The sequence below is a fragment of the Lucilia cuprina genome, chromosome 3, assembly GCF_022045245.1.
Source record: "Lucilia cuprina isolate Lc7/37 chromosome 3, ASM2204524v1, whole genome shotgun sequence".
Classification (NCBI taxonomy): Eukaryota; Metazoa; Arthropoda; class Insecta; order Diptera; family Calliphoridae; genus Lucilia; species Lucilia cuprina.
The window spans coordinates 3386311-3408850 of NC_060951.1; the positions used below are offsets into that span (position 1 = coordinate 3386311).

Sequence of the window (22540 nt, forward strand, 5' to 3'; positions counted from 1 at the left end):
AATAATACTTTAAGCTAATTATAATTAATTTGTTTTCCATTTTTATGGTTGTTTAAATGTAATGAAGATTTAATAAGATTTAATTTTTTAGGATTTAATATAATATTTAATTTATTTTTTTTTTTTTTTTGGTTAAATGGAAAAATAATAATAAAAAAACTTAAAATTTAAAATATTTAATATAAAAAAAACACATTAAATGAAAAAGAAAATTATAAAAAAAATGTTTAAGCTAAATAAATTAACAAGTAAGATTTTGTATGTTTTAAATTATTTATATATACAAATGGAAATTTGAGAGAAATTTTATTTCTTTTGATTTTTTTTCTACTTTTTTATTGAGTTATTTTAATGTTTAAAGATAAGCTTAAAAATTAATTTTCAGTTTTTTTATTTGTTTAAATTAAATATATACATAAAGTTTTTATATTTTTATTTATAACAGAAATAAACTTAAATTTTTCATTTATATTTTAGATTTTTTAATAAAAAAATTAAAAGTAATTTTTACATTAATTTAGTGTTTATTATTAAGTACTTAATAATATATTATAAACTATTTTAATTATTAATATAATTTCTTTGCTGTTTTATTATTTGTTTAAAATTTTTTTAATTTAATTATACTTTCAGTTCTGTTTTTATTATTTAATTCAAAAAAAATTTGTTCAAAAAAAGTTCATGTTTAAGTTTTTTGGTTTTTATTTAAATTAAAAAAAACGAACTAATATTTAAATATTTTTTAAGATTTTTTTGGCAAGCATAATATTGTTGGTTGTTATGGTTTTTAAAAGTTTTTTTTTAAATATTTAAATTTATTAAGCAAGAGTCATGTGTATATAAAGCTTTGTTTCCAGCTTTATTAGAGTTTATTGTTTTAATTTATAAAGTAATAATTTTATAAATTATATAAAATAAAAAGAAAACTTAACAAAAAGTTTTCATAGAAAACAATTTTATAAGAAAAATTTTAAGAGCCAACATAAATGACTCTTAAAGTATAGAAAACCAATTTAAAATTAAGCGAAAATAAGAAAAAAAGAGTAATTATTTAAAAAAAACCAAAAAAAGTTGAAAATTTTTATGGTTTCACCATATTTTTTAAGATTCTATTCATTAAACAATTAAATAACAAAAATTTTTCAAATATTTTATAAATTTTATTAATTTAATATGAGAACTTTCTTAAAAACAGATAATTTTACCGGATTCATGTTAAAACATTAAACGCTTTAGTTGTTAACACTGGTTTGTGTTATTGTTTGGCAAATCTTCTGACAGAAAATAACGGTTACATGCTGGCACAAACATCTAGGCAAATAGTTTTTTAAATTAAACCAGAAATGCAAAAAAAAACTATTGTATTTAAAAAAAACACCTTTTTCAACTAATTTGATTCAATATTAACTATTTTTTTAAATAATTTTATTACAAAATTACCATAAACAGCTAATATTTTTTATTATTTCCATGAAATTTTTTGCTTTGCCAACAAACAAAAAACGCATAAGTTGGTAACACTGCCACCTTAAACATGACGTTTACCGGTAAATTTACCTTTTTATAAGAAAATGGCGGTGAATTTCATTTAGTGTTAATTGCAAAATTTGAAGTGCTTTTTTTTATCAAAAAAACTTATTAAATTAATGAAATTAAATAATTTTTTTTTAAATTCCGGTTTTCTTTAAAAATAATTACTCTTTTTTTTTTGCTGCATAAAACTAAATTTAAAGTAAGTTTCAATTAAATTTTTGGTATTCCATTTTCTTTAACAGAAAGATATAAATTTTCTTAAAAAAAAACTCTTATTTAAAAACAATAAGAGCTTGTATTAATATTTACTCCAAAACTAATTAATTAATAACGAAAACTTATAATAAAACGTGTTTTAAAAGTGTATACGAATAAATAAAGATAAAAATACTCTTACATTTCTTGCGGCCATTTTAAAAAGTGTCCCCAGCATACCAGGGATGTATCCAGGGTGCCGAGGGTGGTGGTGTAGGTGGATAGATAGTGGGTGAGGGTAGACCATGAGCCCCTGCAGCCGCTACGCCGGGCAAATGTGGAGGATATGGATTAACTAAAGCTGGTGCTGAGAAGGGTGCAGCTACTCCAAATAAAGCGGCCGAGGCAGCGGCGGCATGTGCTGCCAAAGAGGCCGAGGAGGCCGCAGAGGAGTTAGAGGCTGCCGTTGATCCTGTGTTATTATTGGAGGAGTTGTTGTTGTGATTACTGCTGTTGTTATTGTTTGTATTAGAGGTTAAAGAAGCCACTGAAAAGTTGGAGGACTTATTGCCTCCTCCCGTATTGGTGGAAGAGGAAGTTGAGGCCAAGGAAGAGGCAGAGGCATTTGAGGATGATCTTTGATGGTGTGTTTCCGTCGTATTATGATTTGTCGTATGATTACTGCTAAACATGGAGAGAAAATCACTGGCCGAAGCTGCCAGTGAAGAATGTGCAGCACTGGCAGAACGCTGTTGTTGATTAGAAGACGTGCTAGAGTTATTAGAGGAAGCAGAACTGGAACGTTTGTGGCTGCCAGAGACATTATGTGAGCTGGCCGCTGCTGTACTAGAGGCTCCTAACCAATCGAAAGGATTGGCAAAAGGATTAACGGCACTCAAAGTGGAATTGGCAGCCGCCGCGCTTAGGGGAGGACTTAACATGGTGGCAGCAGCAGCTGCTGCAGCCGAATAATAAGCAGCAGCACTTTCGGCGGCAGCAGCAGCCGCCAACTGATGAGCTGCTGAGAGTCTTTGGGCAGCAGAGCTGGCTGAGTTAGAAGAGGAGGAACTACTATTACCGCCAGATTTATGGGAAGCAGAGCCAGTTGAACTAGCACTCTTGCTAGCTTTTTCAGCCTGTTGCTGCTGTTGTTGGTGATGTTGCTGCAAAAGTTGTTGCTGATGTTGATGGAATTGTTGCAAAGCCTGCTGCTGCTGTTGCAATAAATGTTGACGGGCAGCTGAGTTTTGATTGGCATTGGATGTTGATAATGATGCGGTTGAGGATGAGGATGACAACGGGGAGTACAACATATCAAGCGCTTGATGTGGAGGCGGTGGTGCTAAAGGTGTTTTGGTTTTATTACTACTGCTGCTGCTACTGCTAGCAGCTGTTGTTGAGGATGTTAAAGAGTTATCCGTTTTTGAGCCGACATTCGTAGAATGTTGTCGACTGCTAGAAGACTCTCTTTGTGTTTGATGGTGATGGCTGTTGTGTTGCTCTTGATTTGTTGCTGTTGTTGTTGCCGTAGTTGCTGCTGCTACTTGTGCTTGCGCATGTTGCTGTTGTCCTCCCCAACCCAATTCCTAGCTTATACGTGATCTTTTATTGGGTGGTTGCTCTTGATTTCTTATCATGAATGTCAATTGTGTCATATACTTTAAAATGTCACGCACCTGCACCAGTGGTATATTCTCATTGTGCTGTGGATCATGTTCCATTAAAACTTTCAATTGGTGTCTAAAGTAGAGATAAATAAAAAGAAAAAATTAATAAATGTTGGCAAACATTTAATTAGCATAGTTCTGTCCCCGAACTGATTACTCACCTATTGCCCTTGTAGAGCTCTACGCCTAGAGCCTCTATTAAACGTTTGCATTGATCCAAGGGCACCTGACGATAGAAATATGTTTGAAAATCCGTTAATGTCATCAACTGCTCACTGTCATTGTAGGCCTTCATATTGATACACGGCACCAGCTTATTCTCCACATAAACCTTTTGCACTTTATACGGCTGCATATTCAAATTGTTGGCGGGTATTTCGGGTATAACATTCAAACGTTGGGCACTGTCGGCCGCCGCAGCTGCTGCCAAAGCATGACGCTGCAAATGCATACTGGCTGAGTTGACTTGAGAGGAGGCGGATGAGTTAGAGGAGCTGCGTCCATTCTGCTGTGAGTGATGTTGTGCCACAGCAGCGGCTGCCAAACGCTGTTGACTTTGTTGTTGGGCTGCAGCAGCAGCTGCGGCTTGTTGCTGCTGTTGTTGTTGCTGTTGTTGCAAATAGGCGGTGGCTGCTTGCAGAGACCTTCGGGGGGAAGATAAATCGATTACTTCCATTGGTGTGGGTGTAGTAGAAGAAGAGTTGGAGGAAAGTTGTGTTTGTGTAGGTGGGGCGTACGTGTTCTGTTGATGGTGGTGTTGGTAGGCTGTCAGTTTTGTACGTGTAGAGGGTGAGTGGGAGGAGGAAGACGAGGATGAAGAAGAGTTTGAAGTGGAGGGTGAGGGCAGTAATGAAGTGGCACCTGCACCACCCAAGTTATTAGTGGAACAAATAACACTTTTCTGTCTATTATTACCTCCCGAATTGGAAGATGTAGAGGAGGCTGAGGAAGGTGAATGCGCCGCACTACTATGGCTAAAATGGGCAGGCAACTGTGGTGTTATGGTGACATGAGGATTAGGTACTATAGATACTGAGGTGCCGCCTCCAGCGGCACCACCACTCAAGACACCATTGGCTGGTGATATGGGCGGTGATATAAAAGGCACAAAGGTATTGGAGGCATTGGTCTGTATAAAAGTGGATAAATCTGGATTGGATAAAACTTTTTGTACTACCGCTCGCATTTCATCATTCATTTTAAATTTCTTTTCAAAATCTTCCAAGGCAGCCGAGGAGTTTAAGGGAACTGTACCTGCCGCAGCAGTTGAACCACTGCGACTACCCTTACGCTGCGGCTCTAAACTATTTACAGGTATTAAAGGCGGTACATGAGGCTTAGTGAATTGACCATTATTACTGGCATTTGCTGAACCAGCCTGCTGTTTAGCCTTATTAGGATTATAATCCAACATGGTAATCAAATCAGTATCTAAAGGCAGTGAGGGTAAAGGAGGAAAAGGATTCTTAATGCCTGCTCCTGCACCTAATAAATTGCCAGAATTTTTGAATTGCTGTGTTAAAGCCAAACGTTGACTGGGTGTTAGTTGATTCCATAAAGCTAAATTATTAAAATCTTGTGCTGTGGCTGGTGCCGAAGAAGCGGCTAAATTGAAATTATTTGCCAATAAAGCATTAGCATTAGAGGCTACCGATAAAGGAGACGGTGATGGAGTTGAGGGTGAAGGTGATTGTTTGAGATTATTCAAACTATTGGGAGAATGTATGGGATTTAAGGAGGTATTTATATGTCTTTGTTGTTGCTGTTGTTGGTGGTGGTTTAATGTCTGTGAGGAATTGGAGGAGTTGGGTCTCTGTTGATGTTGTTGTGTTTGTTGTTGTTGTTGCAGCAACGTTTGCTCGATACTAGACCTAGAAACATTATATATATACACATTGATTGTTTGGATCACACACTTATGTTTTCTTAGTTTTGTTTTAGGATTCTTTCTTTTTAGTTTTTAATTGATTTTTTTTTTTAAATTTCCTTAATTAAATTTAGTTTTTAAACATAAAGAATTTTTCAAATTTAATTGTAATTGTAATTTAAACTTTTCTTAAAGCAAATATTTGTTTTAATCAATAAAAGCGAATAGATTTTAGAAACTTTACTAGAAACGATGCAGAACGATGTAGATTTGATCTACAACTAAACTAGAACTGATCTTGCAACGATGTATACATAATCTAGAATTGATCTACGATTAATTCAAAGCTTAATCTGCAATTAACTTGAGTTGATCTTCAATCGTACTAGAAATGAACGAGAACTTATTTTGTTATGTATTAGAAGCTATGCTAAACTGTTCTAGTATTATTTTTACAACTGAACTAGAATTGATTTTAAACTGATCTAGAATTTAACTAGAATAGATTTAGAACTGATGTAATACTGATTTAGAACTAAACTAGAGTTTTTAAGAAACTGATCTAGAATTGATCACGAAATGAAGAAGTATTCACCCAGAAGTGATCTAAAACTAAATTAGAATTTATCTAGAAATGATCCACAAGTGATCAAAATAGATCCGGAAACTGATCAAGAATTGAACTATAAATGATAAAGAAGTGATTTATAAATTATCCAGAATCGATCTGGAACTGATATAGAAGTGATTCTGAACTGATCTAGAATTGATCAACAACCGATTTAAAAATGATCTTGAACTGATCTAGAAATTATCCAGATGTAATCTATAAATTATACAGAAGTAATGTAGTATTGATCAGAAATGATCCTGAACTGATCAAGAACTGATTTAGAAAAGAACCTGAACTGATCTTGAAATGATTCAGAAGTTATCTATTAATTATACAAAGATGATGTAGAACTGATCAGGAACTGATGTAGAAATTATCCTGAACTGATCTCCAGCATTGATCTAATAATTTAGAAATGATCAGCAACATATTCAGAAATTATCAGCAACTGATTTAGAAATGATCAAGAAGTAATGTAGAATTGATCAAAAACTGATCAAAGATGATGTAGAATTGATCAGGAACTGATGTAGAAATTATCCTGAACTGATCTCTAGCATTGATCTAGAAATGATCAGCTAATGATTTAGATAGGATCAGCAACATATTTAGAAATTATTAGCAACTGATTTAGAAATGATCAAGAAGTAATGTAGAATTGATCAAAAACTGATCAAAGATGATGTAGAATTAATCAGGAACTGATATAGAAGTTATACTTAACTGATCTAGCATTGATCTAGAAATGATCAGCAACTAATTTAGAAGTGATCAGCAACTTATTTAGAAACGATCAGCAACTGATTTAGATATGATCTTGAACTTATCTAGAAATAATCTAGAAGCAATGTAAGATTGATCCGAAACTGATCAAAGATGATGTAGAATTGATCAGGAACTTATATAGAAGTTATCCTGAACTAATCTAGAAAAGATCAGCAAGTGATTTAGAAATGATCAGCAATTGATTTAGAAATGATCAGCAATTGATGTAGAAATGATCTTGAACTCTAGAAATAATCCAGAAGTGAAGTAGAATTGATGAGAAACTGTTATAGAAATGATACTGAACTGATCACGAATTGATTTAGAACTGATCGACAACTGATCTAGAGTTGATCTTGAACTGATCTAGAAATGATTTGAAACTAATATAGAAAAGATGCTGAACTGATCAAGAAGTGATCTAGAAATGATACACAATTGATCTAGAATTAATCCTAAACTGATCTAGTAATGATCCACAATTGATCTAGAAGTAATGATGATGCGAAAGTAATATAGAATTAAAAAGGAATTGTTTTGAGATCTGATTTTGAACTGATCTAGAGTTATTCCTAAATTGATATACAATTGATCCTGAACTGATCTGGAATTGATGGTTTGTAAGTACTATATTTACAACAACAAGCTAATGATTTAGACTTAAAATTAAAATACTAGAAAAATTTTACGAAAACTTCTTTATTCGCTTTTATTTTTATAAAACAAATTATAGAAAAAAACATATTGATTTTTGGTTTTAAAAAAATTGTGATTTAAATCTGTTTGTACACGCATTATATATAATGTATCTAGGAATTGTTTTATAGTTTTGGCTTTTAATGCAGATAATTATTTGTAAAGTTTATATTGTAATATCCGTTGGAGGGGGGGAAATTTTCTTTTTGTTTTATCATTGGTTTCTTTTTTTGCAGTACGTAAAGTAAGTAGTGGCAACAACAAGAAAATCAACACACAATAAATATATTAAGTATTTTATTTAAATAAAATACTTAAAACAAAAGTTTTGTGTTACATTTTAAAGTGAAAGAGTTTGTTCAAGTAAATAGTGAGAGAGTGAGAGAGAACGTACATGTTTTTATTTTCAAGAGCAAATCAAAACAAAAATTTTCAACAAAACAAATTTTTAAACAACAATATTAAAGAAAGATTATGTTTTTCAAATGTTGTAGTTCTTTTTTTTTTAAATAAATAAAAACAAAATTAGAAAGCAGAGATACAACAACAACTAGTTTTTAACTAAAAATGCATGCAGTTTATATAAAAAATGTTTAATATTATTTAAAAAATAGTCGTAACACGCATTTTTTTTAAATCTAATTTATAAATTTTAATTTTTATATAAATTAAATAGTTTTCTTTTTATTAATTAATTAAGACAAAAATTGTTATTACGACTTTAGAATTACAACAACAAATATTATGTTTTATTAAAAAAAAGCAAATGTTTATGTAAGGCATAATCAGGGATTCATAAGTGATCTGCAATTGATCTTGAAATGATTTAGAAATGTTCTTAGAATGATATAGAAAAGATCTTGAACTAATGTAGAAATAATACAGAACATATCTAGAAATTATTCAGAAGTGATCTTACTAGATCAGAACATCTAGAACAAGTAGAGAATTGATTTATAAAAGATCTAGGACTGATCTACAAATGTTCAAGAAAAGAACCAGAAGGGACTTAAAAATGATTGTGGAATTATCTAGAAATGATCTAGAATAGATCTCGAAATGAACTAGAAGTGATTTAGGAATGATCTAGAACAGATCTAGAAGTGATCTTGAAATGAACTAGAAGTAATCTTGAAATGATACAGAATAGATCAAGAGATCATTCAGAAATTTCCCCGAATTGATGATCTAGAACAAGAACTGTTCCAGATATGATCAAGATATTATTTATTAGTGATCAAGCACTGATCTACCAATGATCCAGAACCGACTTAGAAATGATTCAGGATTTATCTAGAAATAATCCAGAAATGATCTAGATATGAATCAGAACTGATCTAGATATGACACAGAACAGATCTAGAAATGATACATGATCTTGAACTGATCTTAAACTGATCTTGAAATTCACCAAAACTGATCTTGATATGATCAAGAACTTATCTATTAATGATTCCGCACTGATTTATATATGTTCGAGATATGATCAAGAATCGACTTAGAAATGATTCCGGAGTTATCTAAAAATGATCCAGAACTTTTCTAGATATGAAAGAGAACTGATCTAGATATGGTCAAGAACTTATCTATTAATGATCCAGCACTGATCTAGAAATGTTCTAGAAATGATTCTGGAGTTAACTAGAAATTATTAAGATATGATCAAGAAAATATCTTCAAATGATCTAGCACTGATCTACAAATGATCCAGAACCGATTTAGAAATGCTTCAGGATTTATCTAGAAATTTATCCAGAAATTATCTAGATATGAATCAGAACTGATCTAGAAATTACGCAGAACAGATCTTGAAATGATTCAGGAGTTATATATGATCCAGAAATGGTCTAGATATGAATAAGAACTGATCTAGATATGATACGAAATAGATCTATAAATGATGCAAAACTGATCTAGAAATGACTCAAAACATATCTAGGACAAATACAGAATTGATTAAGAATTGATCTAGAACTGATCTCGAAATGAACCAGAACTGATCTAACAATGTTGTAGAAATGATCCAGGACTGATCTAGAAATGATACAGAACTGATCTAGATACGATTCAGAACTGATCTTGAAATGACTCAGAACACATATCTAGAAGAAATACAAAACTGATTTAGAAATGATCCAGAACTGATCTCGAAACGAACAAGAAATTATACAGGACTGATCTAGAAATGTTGTAGAATTGATCTAGAAATGATTCAGGACTAAACTAGAAATATTGTTGAAATGATCCAGAACTGATCTAGAAGTGATCTAAAATTGATCTAGAAGTTATCTCGAAATGAACCAAAAATGATTTAGGACTGATCTAGAAATGATCCAGAGTTGATTTAGAAATGATTCAGGACTGATCTAGAAATGATCCAGAACTGATCTGGAAGTGATCGAGAACAGATCTGCAAATAATCCACAACTTATCTAGAATTGATACAGCTTAGATCTAGAAATGATTCAGAACATATCTAGAACAAATATGAACACTTAGAAATGATCCAGAACTGGAAATGATCGAGAATTGATCTAAAATTAATCTAGTGATGATCCAAAATTGATCTAGAAATGATTTAGAACAGACCCAGTTTGGAATGAAAAATTATTCAGATCTGATCTAGAACTGATCCAACTCATCGAAGATTCAAGTAGAAATCATCTAGAAATTATTCGGCATTCAGAAATGATCTTAAGTTGATCTAGAATTGCTTTAGAATTAATTTGGATGTGATCTTAAAAATGATCTAGAATTGATCTGAAAACGATGTAGAACAGATCTATAAAAGATCCAGTATCAATGCATGTAAAAAAGATTTACTAAAGATCTGGAAATGATCTTGAAATATTTTAAGGTTTGTTTTGTTTAAACCGCCGAAAAGTATGCTTTAAATTTAATAAACAAAAGCACGCCTAAAAGTATACATTTAACACTATCTTTTTAATATAATATAAAGCATGCTTTCTTTTTAAAAAAAAGAAAATTTAAAAAATTTTAATTTGAAATTTATACAAAAAAAATTTAAAAACTACAACAATACGAAAAACATGACTAAAAAAAATTAAGAATATTTTTTAATAAAAAAAGGGAAATATTGAAATTTTTTCTTTAAAAAAAATATATTTTTATATATATTTTTTTTAAAAAACTAAATTAAATGCGTGCACAACAAAATTTTCTTTAAATTGAAAAAAAATAATAATTATAATAAAACTATTAACAAAAAAAATCAATAAAAATTGAGAGGTGCCTGATAAAAGTAATAAAAAAGCACCTTTTTCTTTTTTGCTAATTTTCTTAAAAAAACAACAAGTTTCTTTTAAATGGTATACCAAAACCAATAATGTTATAATAACATTTTTTAAAAAAAGCCAATTTTACTCAATTAGTTTTGTAAAAAATTTAAAAATTTTACGTAAAATAATTGATTTTCATATTTTTTAAGAATTTAGGTATGAGTGAAACTGACAGAGAGAGAGTAAGAGAGTTAAAAAAAAAAATCGAATTACAACTAAATTTGAAAAACACAATTATAATTGAATGTAATTATAATAAGAAAGAAATTATATTTATATTAAAAAAAAACATTAATTTAAATGGTTTGATTGACTGTCTAATAAAAACATTTTATTTTTACAAAGAGAAAAACTTGTTCTCTCTTTGCAAATGCTAACACAAATAATACACAAATTTTCTTTTTTTTTTTACTTACATATGATTGGCATTTTGTTGTCCAGCCGAACGTACTAGTGGAGGTGGAGCATTACCCTGTCCATGACTATTAACCGGTTGCATTGATATGGTGGCATTATTATAGGCTCCATAGGGTTGGCGATTATTTAAAATGAGATTCTCCATGGGATTACGATATTGATTGCGGGAATTGGCGGCTGCTTGATTTTGATGAGCCTGCTGTAAAACGAAATAAAAAGAAAAAAACAAACAAACCAGTTATAGCAAGAATTTCATATTATTTTTAAGAGATATAGTTTTATAAGTTAGTCCTAGGTTTAGTTGTAGCGATTGTAGATTAGTTGTCCAACAATTCTAGCTACAGTCTGTAAAGATTTTTGAGCAGTTCTAGAGGAATTCTAGATCAGATTTGAAAAGATTCTAGATTCTTGTCTATATAAATTCTTGAGCCGTTCTAGAGTAATTCTAGATCAGTTCAAAAACGATATAGAGCATTTCTGCATCAATTCTAATTTGATTCTAGATCATTTTTAGTTCAGTTCAAGATGATTTCTACATCAGTTCTGCATTACTTCTACATGAGTTCTAAATCATTTCTAGATTAGTTTTGGATCGTTTTAAGATCAATTAAGAAGAATCATTTCTAGATTAGTTCTGGATCGTTTCAATTTAGGATCATTTCTAATTTACTTCTTGAACAGTTCTATATCAATTCTAATTTGATTGTACATAATTTCTAGTTCAGTTCTAGATGATTTCTACATCAGTTCTGCATTATTTCTAGATTATTTCTATATCAGTTCTATATCATTTCTAGATTAGTTCTGGATCGTTTCAAGATCGATTAAGGATCATTTCTATATTAGTTCTTGAACAGTTATATATCAATTCTAATTTGATTCTAGATCGTTTCTAGCTGAGTTCTAGATAATTTCAGATCAGTTTTCTATTAATTCCAGATCAATTCTAAATCATTTCTAGATCAATTTTAAATTATTTCTAGTTCTAGATCAGTTCTAGATATGTTCTTGAACAATTCTAGATCAGTTCGTAATTAGTTTTAGATCATTTCTGTATAATTTCTAGATCAGTTCTGGATCATTTCTATATCAATTCTAGATCATTTTTACATCAATTCTAAACCATTTCTATATAAATTCTAGATCATTTCTACATCATTTTAAGATCAGTTTTAGATCAATTATAAATCAATTTTAGGTCGATTCTTGATTAATTCTAGAACAATTCTCGATTATTTCTATATCAGTTATGGATCGTTTCTGATTATAGATCTAGATCTCGTTCAATTCTAGTTGGCTCCTGGATTGATTGTAGAATATTTCTCGATCATTTCTATATCAGTTTTGTATCATTTCGTGATCGGTTCTGGATTGTTTCTAGATTAGTTGTAAATCTGTTCTGGATCAATTTTAAAAGAATTCTAGTTGAGTTCTGTTTTAATTGTAGAATAGTTCTCAATCATTTCTATATTATTTCTGGATCTTTTCACTATCGATTCTGAATAGTTTCTAGATTAGTTCTGGATCATTTCTATATCAGTTCAGTTAATCAATTTTACATCATTTTTGGATAATTTCTCGATCAGTTGTGGATCAATAATAAATCAGTTCTAAGTCGCTTCTGGATTCATTCCGATCATTTCTATATTAGCTCTAAAGCATTTCTTTATCGATTCTTGATAGTTTTTAGAATAGTTCTAGATCAATACCAGATTAGTTTTTGATCAATCCTTGATTAGTTCTGGAACAATTCTCAATCACGTCTTTATCACTTTTAGATCATTTCTAGATCGATTCGAGATAGTTTCTAGACTAGTTCTGAGACATTACTAGATCAGTTGTGAATCATTTCCAAATTCGTTCTGGTTCAGTTTGTGATTAATTAATAATAGTTTCTAGACTAGTTCTGAAACATTACTAGATCAGTTGTAGATCATTTTGAGATTAGCTCTAGATCAGTTGCGGATAATTTCTATATAAGTTTTGCATAATTTCTTGCACAATTCTATATCATTTTGAAAATCACTTCTATTTACAATTTCAGTCAGTTTTATATAGTTTTTTTTTTCTCTTATAAAATAGTGGCCTTATATTTTTCGAAAATACTTAACAATTAACGGATTTTTATTAAAAACACAATAGAAAAACTTTAGTTTATACTTTAGTTTTATTTAAAAAGACTTGTATATCACTGTTTCGAAATCTTAGGATTATTTCAAAAATCTAAACTTAAAAACAGAAAAAGAAAGGTGAAATTTCAAAATTGTAGGACAAAATGTAAATGCATTTATTTGAAAAACAAATGAAACAAATGACCAGCATTTAAAAAATTTTGTTTTTTTTTTTTAGAAAATTTTTATAATTATTTAAGTTTAATTAAAAATAAAATTTTACATAATAACTAGATTAATTACAAAACTTACAAATAATTTATTTTAAGAAAAAAAAAACAAATACTGTTAAAACTAATTATTAAATTAGAGAGAGAGAGAGAAAGAAAGAGACAGGGAGAGTTGGAAAACTAAAATTAGTTAAAATATATTAAAAATAAGCTAAAGATGATTGTGTGTTACAGGAGAAAAAGTGCAGTTGTGATGAAGTTATGAAGATGTGGTGTTGTGGTTGTGTATAAGATGTGAGATTTGTTGGATATGTTTTCCTTTTTTTTCTCTAGATTAAGCTCCTTGAGTTTAGTATCTTATTTGGTTTCATTTTGTTTTAATTGTTATTTTGCAAACAATATCGTCCTATACATTATAATTTAGATTTGTGACAAAAAAAAATAAGCAAATAGATAATTGATTTTATCTTCTTTGTCTAGTACGTTTTGTGCCATTGACCGTTGTTGAGCTGTTGGAACCGTTTGTATTACTATTATTATTAGTGTATTGTTTACGCAGTGTATTGAGGTGATTGTTGCTGTTGTTGTTGTTGTTATTGGTGAATTGCTGGTGGATGTTTTGGGAAGCTTGATAGGCTTGATGTAAATACATCTATAAATGGGAGTGTTTTGGAAAGGATAATATAAAACGTCTAATTAATATTTTGAGTTTTTTGTTTTATGTTTTTGTTCGAATTGAATTTGCAACAAACAAACAATTAACAATTTACTACACAACAACTACAAGTAACAATACACTTACAATAGCACACTAACTACACTAAACTACAAATAAGTTTTTTTTTTTAAATAAAACAAATTTTGAGATTTTCAATAAATTTTTGTGGAGGAGACAGTTAAAATATGGTCGTCTTTTAGATTTGAACTATTCTAATTTAATTTTGAAACAGTTGTAGATCAATTTCTCAATCATTTCTAGCGTAATTTCTGATCAATTCTAGCTTAGATGATCTCGATCAGTACAGAGATCAATTCTACTTTAGTTCAAGATCAATTCTACAAAAGTATTCAATCATTTCTAGATCAATTCTTAATCAATTGTAAATCAGTTCTGCAGCATTTCTAAATCAGTTTTAGATCAGTTCTGTATGATTTCTAGATCAGTTTTAGATTCATTATAGATCACTTCTTCATAATTTGTAGAATATTTTTAGATCGTTTAAGTTTATTTCTAAATCTATTCAGGAACATTTCTAAATTATTTCTACATCAGTTTTAGATCAATACAAGATCACTTCAAGATCAATTCAGGAACATTTTAGGATCCATACAGGATCATTTCCAGATCATGAACATGAACATTACTAGATCAGTTCTGAATTGTTTCTAAACCAACTCTGGATCATTTTTAAATCAGTTTAGGAGCAATTCAAGATCATGTCTAAATCATTTGAGGATCATTTCTAGATCATTAAGTATAATTTCAGTTTTGGATCATGTTTAGATCAGTTCAAGAGTATTTCTAAATAACTACTGAATCACCTCTAGATTATTATTAGATCAATTCTGTATAAACTCTAGATCAGTTCTAGATCATTTTTGGATTAGTTCTAAATTACTTTTAAATCAGTTTAGTTTCATTTCTAGATTAGTTTTGAAACGTTTCTACATCCGCTCTAGATAATTCCTTAATCTTTTTAGGATCAGTTCAGGATCATGACAAAATCAATTAAAGATCATTTCTCGATTAGTTCAGAATGATTTCCAGATCATTTAGTAAATTTTCTAGTTCTCTTCAGGATCATCTTTAGATCAGTTTAGGAGAATTTCTAAATCACTACTAGACCAGCTCTAGATTAGTATTAGATCAGTACTGAATAAGCTCTAGATTATTTCGCGATTAGTTCTATATTAGTTTTGAATTATTTCTAGATTAGCTCCGTATCATTAATAGATCAGTTTAGAATCATGTCAAAATCAGTTAAAGATCATCGCTAGATCAGTTCATTAACATTTCTAGTTCTTTTAGTATAATTTCTAGATCAGTTTAAGATCATGTCGAGATAAGTATTAGATCAAAATCAGTTGAATATCATTTCCAGATCAGTTCAGTAACATTTCTAGATCTTTTAGTATAATTTCTAGATCAGTTTAAGATCATGTCGTGATAAGTATTAGATTTGTTCTGTATAAACTCTTGATCAGTTTTAAATCATTTCGAGATCAGTTTAAGATCAGTTCAGAAATATTTCTAAATAATTTCAGGAATATTTCTAGATCAGGTCACAAACATTTCAAGATCAAGTTTAGTTTTATAACTCATCAATTATATATCAATTCAGATTGATTTCTAGATCAATTCAGTTTGATTTCTAGATCAGTTCAGGTTGATTTTTAGATCAAATCGAGATTATTTCTAAATCATTCTTGCATTAACTCTAGATCTATTCATGATCACTTTTAGATCAATTCATAAAGATGTTTCGAAAAGAATCATTTCAAGATCACTTCAAGATCTTTTCTAGATCACTTTAGGATAATTTCTAAATCACTTCAGGATCATTTTTAAATTAATTCTGAATCAATTCTCAGATCAGTTCAGGATCACTTTTAAAACAATTCAGGAACTTGTCTACATCAGTTTAGGATAATTTCTAGATTAATTATGAATAAATTTTAGATCAATTAAGGATCATTACTAGATCAGTTAATGATCATTACTAGATTAATTCAAAACACCTTTAGATTTTAGAAATATTTCCAAAATAATTTCAAGATAAGTTTTGAATCTGTCCCTAGATCACTTCGCATTAGTTTTGAATGATTTCTATTTCACTACCGATTAACTTCTTCTTTAGTTTTCGATTACTAAAAAAATTTTAACATAACTAAAGCAAAATAGAGCGAAAAACCTTCAAGACCTTTTAGTCATGATATACAAAACGAAAAAAAAAACCGGGGCCTTTCATAAAAAAAGGCAACATTACAATAACATTTTAGAAGTTTGAAATAAAACTATTTAATAGATAAAACAACCAACAACTTGTTGTAGTAGTGTGAGAAGAAGCATTACAAATGTTAAGAAGAAAAAGAGACCATAAAGTGGAAAAAAAGAGTTTCAATACTAATAGAAATAGTAAAGCAGAAGATTGTAATAACAGGCAAGCTGTCTGTCTGTCTGTCTGTCTGTCTTGTAAGAAGAATGAAAAAAAAAACAGCAAAATAATTTGTAGTACAACACAAAAATCTAATAATAAAGTAGTTGTTTTTTGTTGTTGCTGTTGTTATTGTTTTTTATAAACATAGTAAATATAAATGTATCTATATCTCTATCTAAACGAGTGTGAGTTGTTGTTGTCTATGATGTTTTTGTATAAGTAGGCCAACTTCTTTTGTAGTTTTACATTACGTTTCGTCGTTTCATTTTTATTTCTAAAATGCCTTTCTAACATTGTTGTTGTTGTTGTTGTTGCTATTTTATGCTAGAAAACAAAAATAGCAAAAAAAAAATTACTTGAACATATTTCTAAATACTTGACTACGTTTTTTTTTCTGTATTTAAAATGTATTTGCAATAAAAACAACGACAAGACACAGACACGTCATATGAGAAGTTTTGATTCATTGAATTTATAAGATTTATTTAAAGATTTTTAAAAAAACAACAATAACAACAAAACTCCAGCTAATAATAGCAAATAAATGACGTTTGTTATTGTTGTTGTATTTTCATTTATTAAAGTGGTAATTGGTTTTGAGGTCATTCATAGAGAAGAAAAAAATATAAAAAGAAATGAAAAAAATCGATAATGAAATGAAAGGGAGTAAAATAAAAGAAACAAATCCTCTTATTCAAGTTTTTTTTAAATCACTTTTTATTTTTAGAAAATTTAAAAAAATAAAAAAAAAATTCTAAAATTTAAAAAGTAGTAGATTTTTTGAAAAAGTAGTATTTAGTGAAAAAGTTAGTAAACATGTCAAAAAGTAGTAAAACGTGGACTCCTCTAGCAAAATGTAATGAAAACTAACAAAAATTTGTGAAATTTAAAAAAAGTACTAAATTTGAAAAAGTAGTATATTTCTAAAACAGGTAATAGATAATGAAAAAAGTTATAAAATGTTCTCTTTTTAGTAGAAGTTAACAAAAACTAACAAAATTTGTGATATTTAAAAAAGTAGTAGATTTTTTGAAAAAGTAGTATTTAGTAAAAAAAAAGTAGTTGAAACATGATGCCTCTAGCAAAATTTAACAAAAGCTAAAAAATTTATGAAATTTACAAAAAGTAGTAGTTTTTTTTTTGAAAAAGTAGTATTTAGTAAAAAAAGGTAGTAATTATTATAAAAAGCAATAAAACGTGGACACTTCTAGCAAAATTTAAGAAAAACTAACAAAATTTATCAATTTTTAAAAAAGTACTAAATTTAAAAAAGTAGTATATTTCTAAAATAGGCGATAGGTAATGAAATAAGTAGTAAAATGTTCTTTTTTTTTGCAAAATTCAGCAAAAACTAACAAAATTTGTGATATTTAAAAAAGTAGTAGATTTTAGAAAAAGTAGTATTTAGTAAAAAAGGTAGTTAATATGGTAAAAAGTAGCAAAACGTTGTATTTTTTTAGTTATATTTAATAAAATTTGTTAAATTTTGAAAAAGGAATAGATTTTGAAAAGAGTAGTTTATAAAGAAAAAGGTAGCATATAATGAAAAATGTAGTAAAATGTTTCTTTTTTACAAAATTTGACAAAAACTAACTAAACTAGCAAAATTTTAAAAAAGTAGTAGATTTTGAGAAAGGTAGTTAATAAGAAAAAGGTAGCAGATGATTGAAAAAGTAGTAAAGTGTTTCTTTTTTACAAAATTTGACAAAAACTAACAAAATTGGCGAAAATTTTAAAAAAGTAGTAGATTTTGGTAGTTAATAAGAAAAAAAAAGAAGCAGACAATGAAATAAGTAGTAAAATGTTTCTTTTTTACAAAATTTGACAAAAACTAACAAAATAAGCGAAATTTTTAAAAAAGTAGTAGATTTTGAAAAAGGAAGTTAATAAGAAAAACAAAAAAATAAGAGATTGAAAAAGTAGTAAAATCTATTCTTTTTACAAAATTTGTCAAAAACTAACAAAAAAGGCAAAATTTTGAAAAAAGTAGTAGATTTTGAAAAAGATAGTAAAGAAAGAAAAAGGTAGTAAATATAGAAAAAAGTAGAATATAATGAAAAGAGCACTAAAAACGTTCTCTTATTAGAAACGTTTTACGAAATCTTAGAAAATACGCGAAATTTGAAAATAGTAGTAGATTTTGAAAAAGTTAGTAGAGATTGAAAAAAAGTAATAAATATTAAAAAAAATTTAAAATTATCTGTTTAGTAAAATTTAACAAAAATTAAAAAAAAAAATGAAATTAGAAAAGTTTTGAAATAAGTAGTAAATTTTGTAAAAAGTAGTAGATATCGAAAATGTTATTAATGTAGAAAAAAGTATTGAAAATGTGTTTTTTAGCCTAATTTATCTAAAACTAACCAAATTTACTAAATTTAAAAAAAATAGTAGATTTTGAAAAAAGTAGTAGATTTTGAAAAAGTAGTCGATTTTAAAAAAGTAGTAGATTTAAAAAAAAAAATTGGTATATATTGTGAAATATGGCAAAAATTTGTGTTTTTGAACAAATTTGTTAAAAAAAAATTATAAAAAAATTTTAGGAAAAAAGTATTAAATATTAAAAAAAGTACTTTTTTAAAAAAATGTTTTTTATAAAATATACAATTGTCTTGTAAGTATTTGGTTCTATTTTTTCTAAAACTAAAGGGGCCACGAAAAAGTCGCAATACACAATCAACGAACGAACGAACCAACCAACCAAACAAACACAACCATCCATTCATAAGGTGGTTTTAAAAAGTCTCTTGCCAGAGGCCCCTGTTCAATAAGGTGGCATACAGCAGATGACCTCTTTGTTAAAGCAATGAACAATAAAATAACGCAAAACAAAACAATATTGTGTGTGAATGAAATACAGAAAAATCTTATTTTAAGTTTGTGGAAAAAAGTAAAGAATCTATTAAAAATTACAACAGAAATCTTTTGGTATTTTAATTATCTTAATTAATTGAGATTGTTTTTGATCTAAACATTTAAAACTTGTTAAATTGTAGTTATTTAGAAAGTGCTAGTCTATGTGAGAAAGTTTATAGGAATTGCAAGTTAATCATTCCTTTTAAAACTCTCCGGCCGGGGAATCATTGTTCTTTTAGAACTTAACAAAGTTTGCTGCCAAAGTTTGTTTATAAAAAAACCTTAAGTCTACTCAAGTTTCTGAATGAACTTTATGACATTCTATATTCTATCCATATTTAAGGAAAATGTTTAGCTAAAACTTACTGCTAAAGTTGCTCCGGCATAGATATAAATGGCGTCTAGAACTTGCAAAGGCGGCTTCTATAGTTTTACTGCAAAATATTAAACTGTAATGCTATAACTCCAGTTTTTACTCCCTTTTCTAGCTTGCTCTGCTTTTATCTTTTAATTTTCTTTAAAATTCTCTCATTTTCTATAAAGTTTTTCTAAAATTTATTAAAATTTTTACTAAATTTATCCAAATTATAAAAAAAATTCTTCTTACCATCTACAACTGCTTGTTATTTCTTTATTACTTTTTTAATTAAAAGAATTCTTTTAATTTCTATACAAAAATATCATACTTTAAACGTTTTTCGAACATGTTCTTCAAATTTTTGCAAATTTCATTCAACATTTTATAAAAATATAAATTTTTCCCTTAAATTTGCTAACAACTGTCACTTTTTGCTTTTTACTGTTGTTGTTTTTTATTTACTTATAAATGCAGGCGGATGCTGTTCGCTAGCTGTCTCTTTCTCTCTTAGGCAGTTAAAATAAACTTCCTGTTTTATTTACTATTTCCCTTTGTGCTAATTAAATGTCATTAACTAGTACTTAAATAAACAACCAATTTTAACTGATATAAAAGTACATATTTTATACAAGTGTGTGAGAAGAATAGAAAAAAGCGCCATTTTAGTGAAAAAAGTGAAAAGTAAAAAATGTGTAAAGTCTTAAAATTATAGAAAAAAGTGTTAAAAATTAAAAATAAAGGCCACTATTTTGTTACTTTTATAAAGATAAATGAAAATGAAACAAAAGTTTAACAAAAAAATAAAGAAAATATTAAAGAAACCCACCTGTGAGGCCAGCATTTGAGCATGTATTAAAGGTAAACTATTTTGCTGTTGAGACATCCAGGAACCATTGGCAATGGCCTAAGAAAAAGAAAAATCCTTAGTTAATAAGTATTCGTAATAATATAAAAAACTTGTTTGTGGGTTGAGGAGGGGATATGGTGATTGTTTGTGTAAAAAGTTTAAGCACCTGTACTGTGGCTGCTTGAGCAGCCAAAGCGGCATTTGAATGCATACGATGGGCGGCCGCTGCAGCTGCTGCATTAGGCTGTTGCAATAGAGATTGGGCATTAAAGGCTGTAGCTGCTGCTACAGCTGCCGCTGTAGGACCACCACGTTTTAATATTTGTTGCTGTTGAGCAGCTGCTGCTGCCGCCGCTGCAGCTGCTGAGGAATGTTGTGTTTGTTTTTGTTGCATGGTGGTTTGTGTTAATACTTTTGGCGGTGGTTGTGAGGGTTGTCTTGTCCAGTTAACCGAATTATTGGCATTTGAACGATTGCCTATTAGTAAATTAGAGTCCACCACTTTACTGGGCCAATAATCCTCAAACTCGGTGCCATTGGGAAAATACGATTTAATATCTGTCAGACTTATGACTGCCACATTTTCACTGGAGAACAATTCATTCCTTATGCCCTGAACTTTACAGCAAAATTTCAAATAGGCCAAATCCCATCCCGATAACAAGTCAGCCTTTTGTTTAAGATTTTCCGTTTCACCTTCAAAATAAAACAAAGGCACCACTTGCTCACCATTGCGCACCGTATAGGGCACTACGGATTCTTTGTTAATGCGTATAAAACCACATTTTTCCGAAGGTGATTTACTGCCCGATATTAGTTTACGATAGCATATGTCTAGGAATTGATAGAATTTAGTGGCATCCGATAGTCTGACCACTAAATCCTTTTGCGTAAATAAATCACGACCAAATTCACCATCACAATGTTTGTGATTGATTTCTATGAAAAGTCTTGCCTCAGCCTCGGTTATATAGTAGGAACGTACACAAGTGCAGCTGGAATAGATATCGGGATGCAGGCAATTAAGATATTTACCCAATAGTTTCATTTCTATCATGCGCACCGAACAATATTTCTCCTGTTGCCGGTATATATAGGGTATATAGGTTTTACCAAATGTCGTCCAACCAAAATGTCCCTTTTGTGATTCTTCATCACAGGGTGGCTTTTTATTATCGTCCGTACTTGAGGAACGACCATTAGAGGTGACATTACCATTGGTAGGTTTTTGTGTACGATTAAGATAATTTAGTATATTTGTTTGACCATTGGCCGTGACTGGCGGTTGCATACCATTCGCCTGTCTTAGGGCCATTTGTGCGGCCTGTTGTTGTTGTTTGGCTAAGGCATCCTTTTGGGCCTCTTTCATTTTGGCGGCCAATTCTTGTATTTCGGCATCATCGGCTCGTTCTTGTTTAACCGGCGCTGACCAAGTGGAACCCAAACCGGTACCGTGTATAGGTAAAGGTTGGCCATTTGTTCCCAAAACGCTGGTAATTTCTATATCGGCCGACATTTTGTTAAATAAAAAACATTCAGGTGCAATGATTAGATGTTGTTGTTGTTGTGTTTTAAAAAGTTTATTTTTGTTTAAGATTTTGTTGATTTTTTTCTATTTTAACTTTTTGTTTGTTTTATGTTTGTTTGTTAAACATGTTGTTTTATTTCTTTAATTAACACTTTAAACTTGTATTTTTCTTTAGATTTATTATGAAATTTATTAATTTTATTAATTTTTTTTACTTTTTTCTAATAATTTTCTTTTTTTTTGTAATTTTCTTAAAATTTTTCTTTAATATTAACTCTCTCTTGTTTTTTTTGGTTTTGAGGTTTGTTTTCTCTCTCTCTTTATTTGCTGGGACTTTTGTTACTCATTTGTCAAAAATAAGTAACTGCATTTGTGTTGTTGTTGTTTTAATAGTTGCTTATGG

General features: G+C 29.3%; 2 protein-coding genes across 3 annotated transcripts; both read right to left on the bottom strand.

Annotated features, from left to right (window-relative positions):
• Positions 1-1796: 1796 nt before the first annotated feature.
• LOC111682579 (homeobox protein 5-like) lies at positions 1797-3041 on the bottom strand. Its single transcript, XM_023444550.2, has one exon. It carries the CDS (start codon positions 3039-3041, stop codon positions 1947-1949), a length of 1095 nt encoding a protein of 364 aa, XP_023300318.2. The 3' UTR covers positions 1797-1946.
• Positions 3042-3314: 273 nt separating this feature from the next.
• On the bottom strand, positions 3315-22248 carry LOC111682578 (serine-rich adhesin for platelets). Of its 2 annotated transcripts, none has more exons than XM_023444549.2 (5): positions 20776-22248; positions 20589-20666; positions 11052-11248; positions 3557-5266; positions 3315-3468 (listed from the first exon to the last, which is right to left on the bottom strand). In XM_023444549.2, exons 1-5 carry the CDS (start codon positions 22123-22125, stop codon positions 3315-3317), a joined length of 3489 nt encoding a protein of 1162 aa, XP_023300317.2. In that variant the 5' UTR covers positions 22126-22248. The 2 variants fall into 2 exon arrangements, with proteins under 2 accessions (XP_023300317.2, XP_023300316.2); XM_023444548.2 differs by having other exon boundaries at positions 11052-11251.
• Positions 22249-22540: the final 292 nt, after the last annotated feature.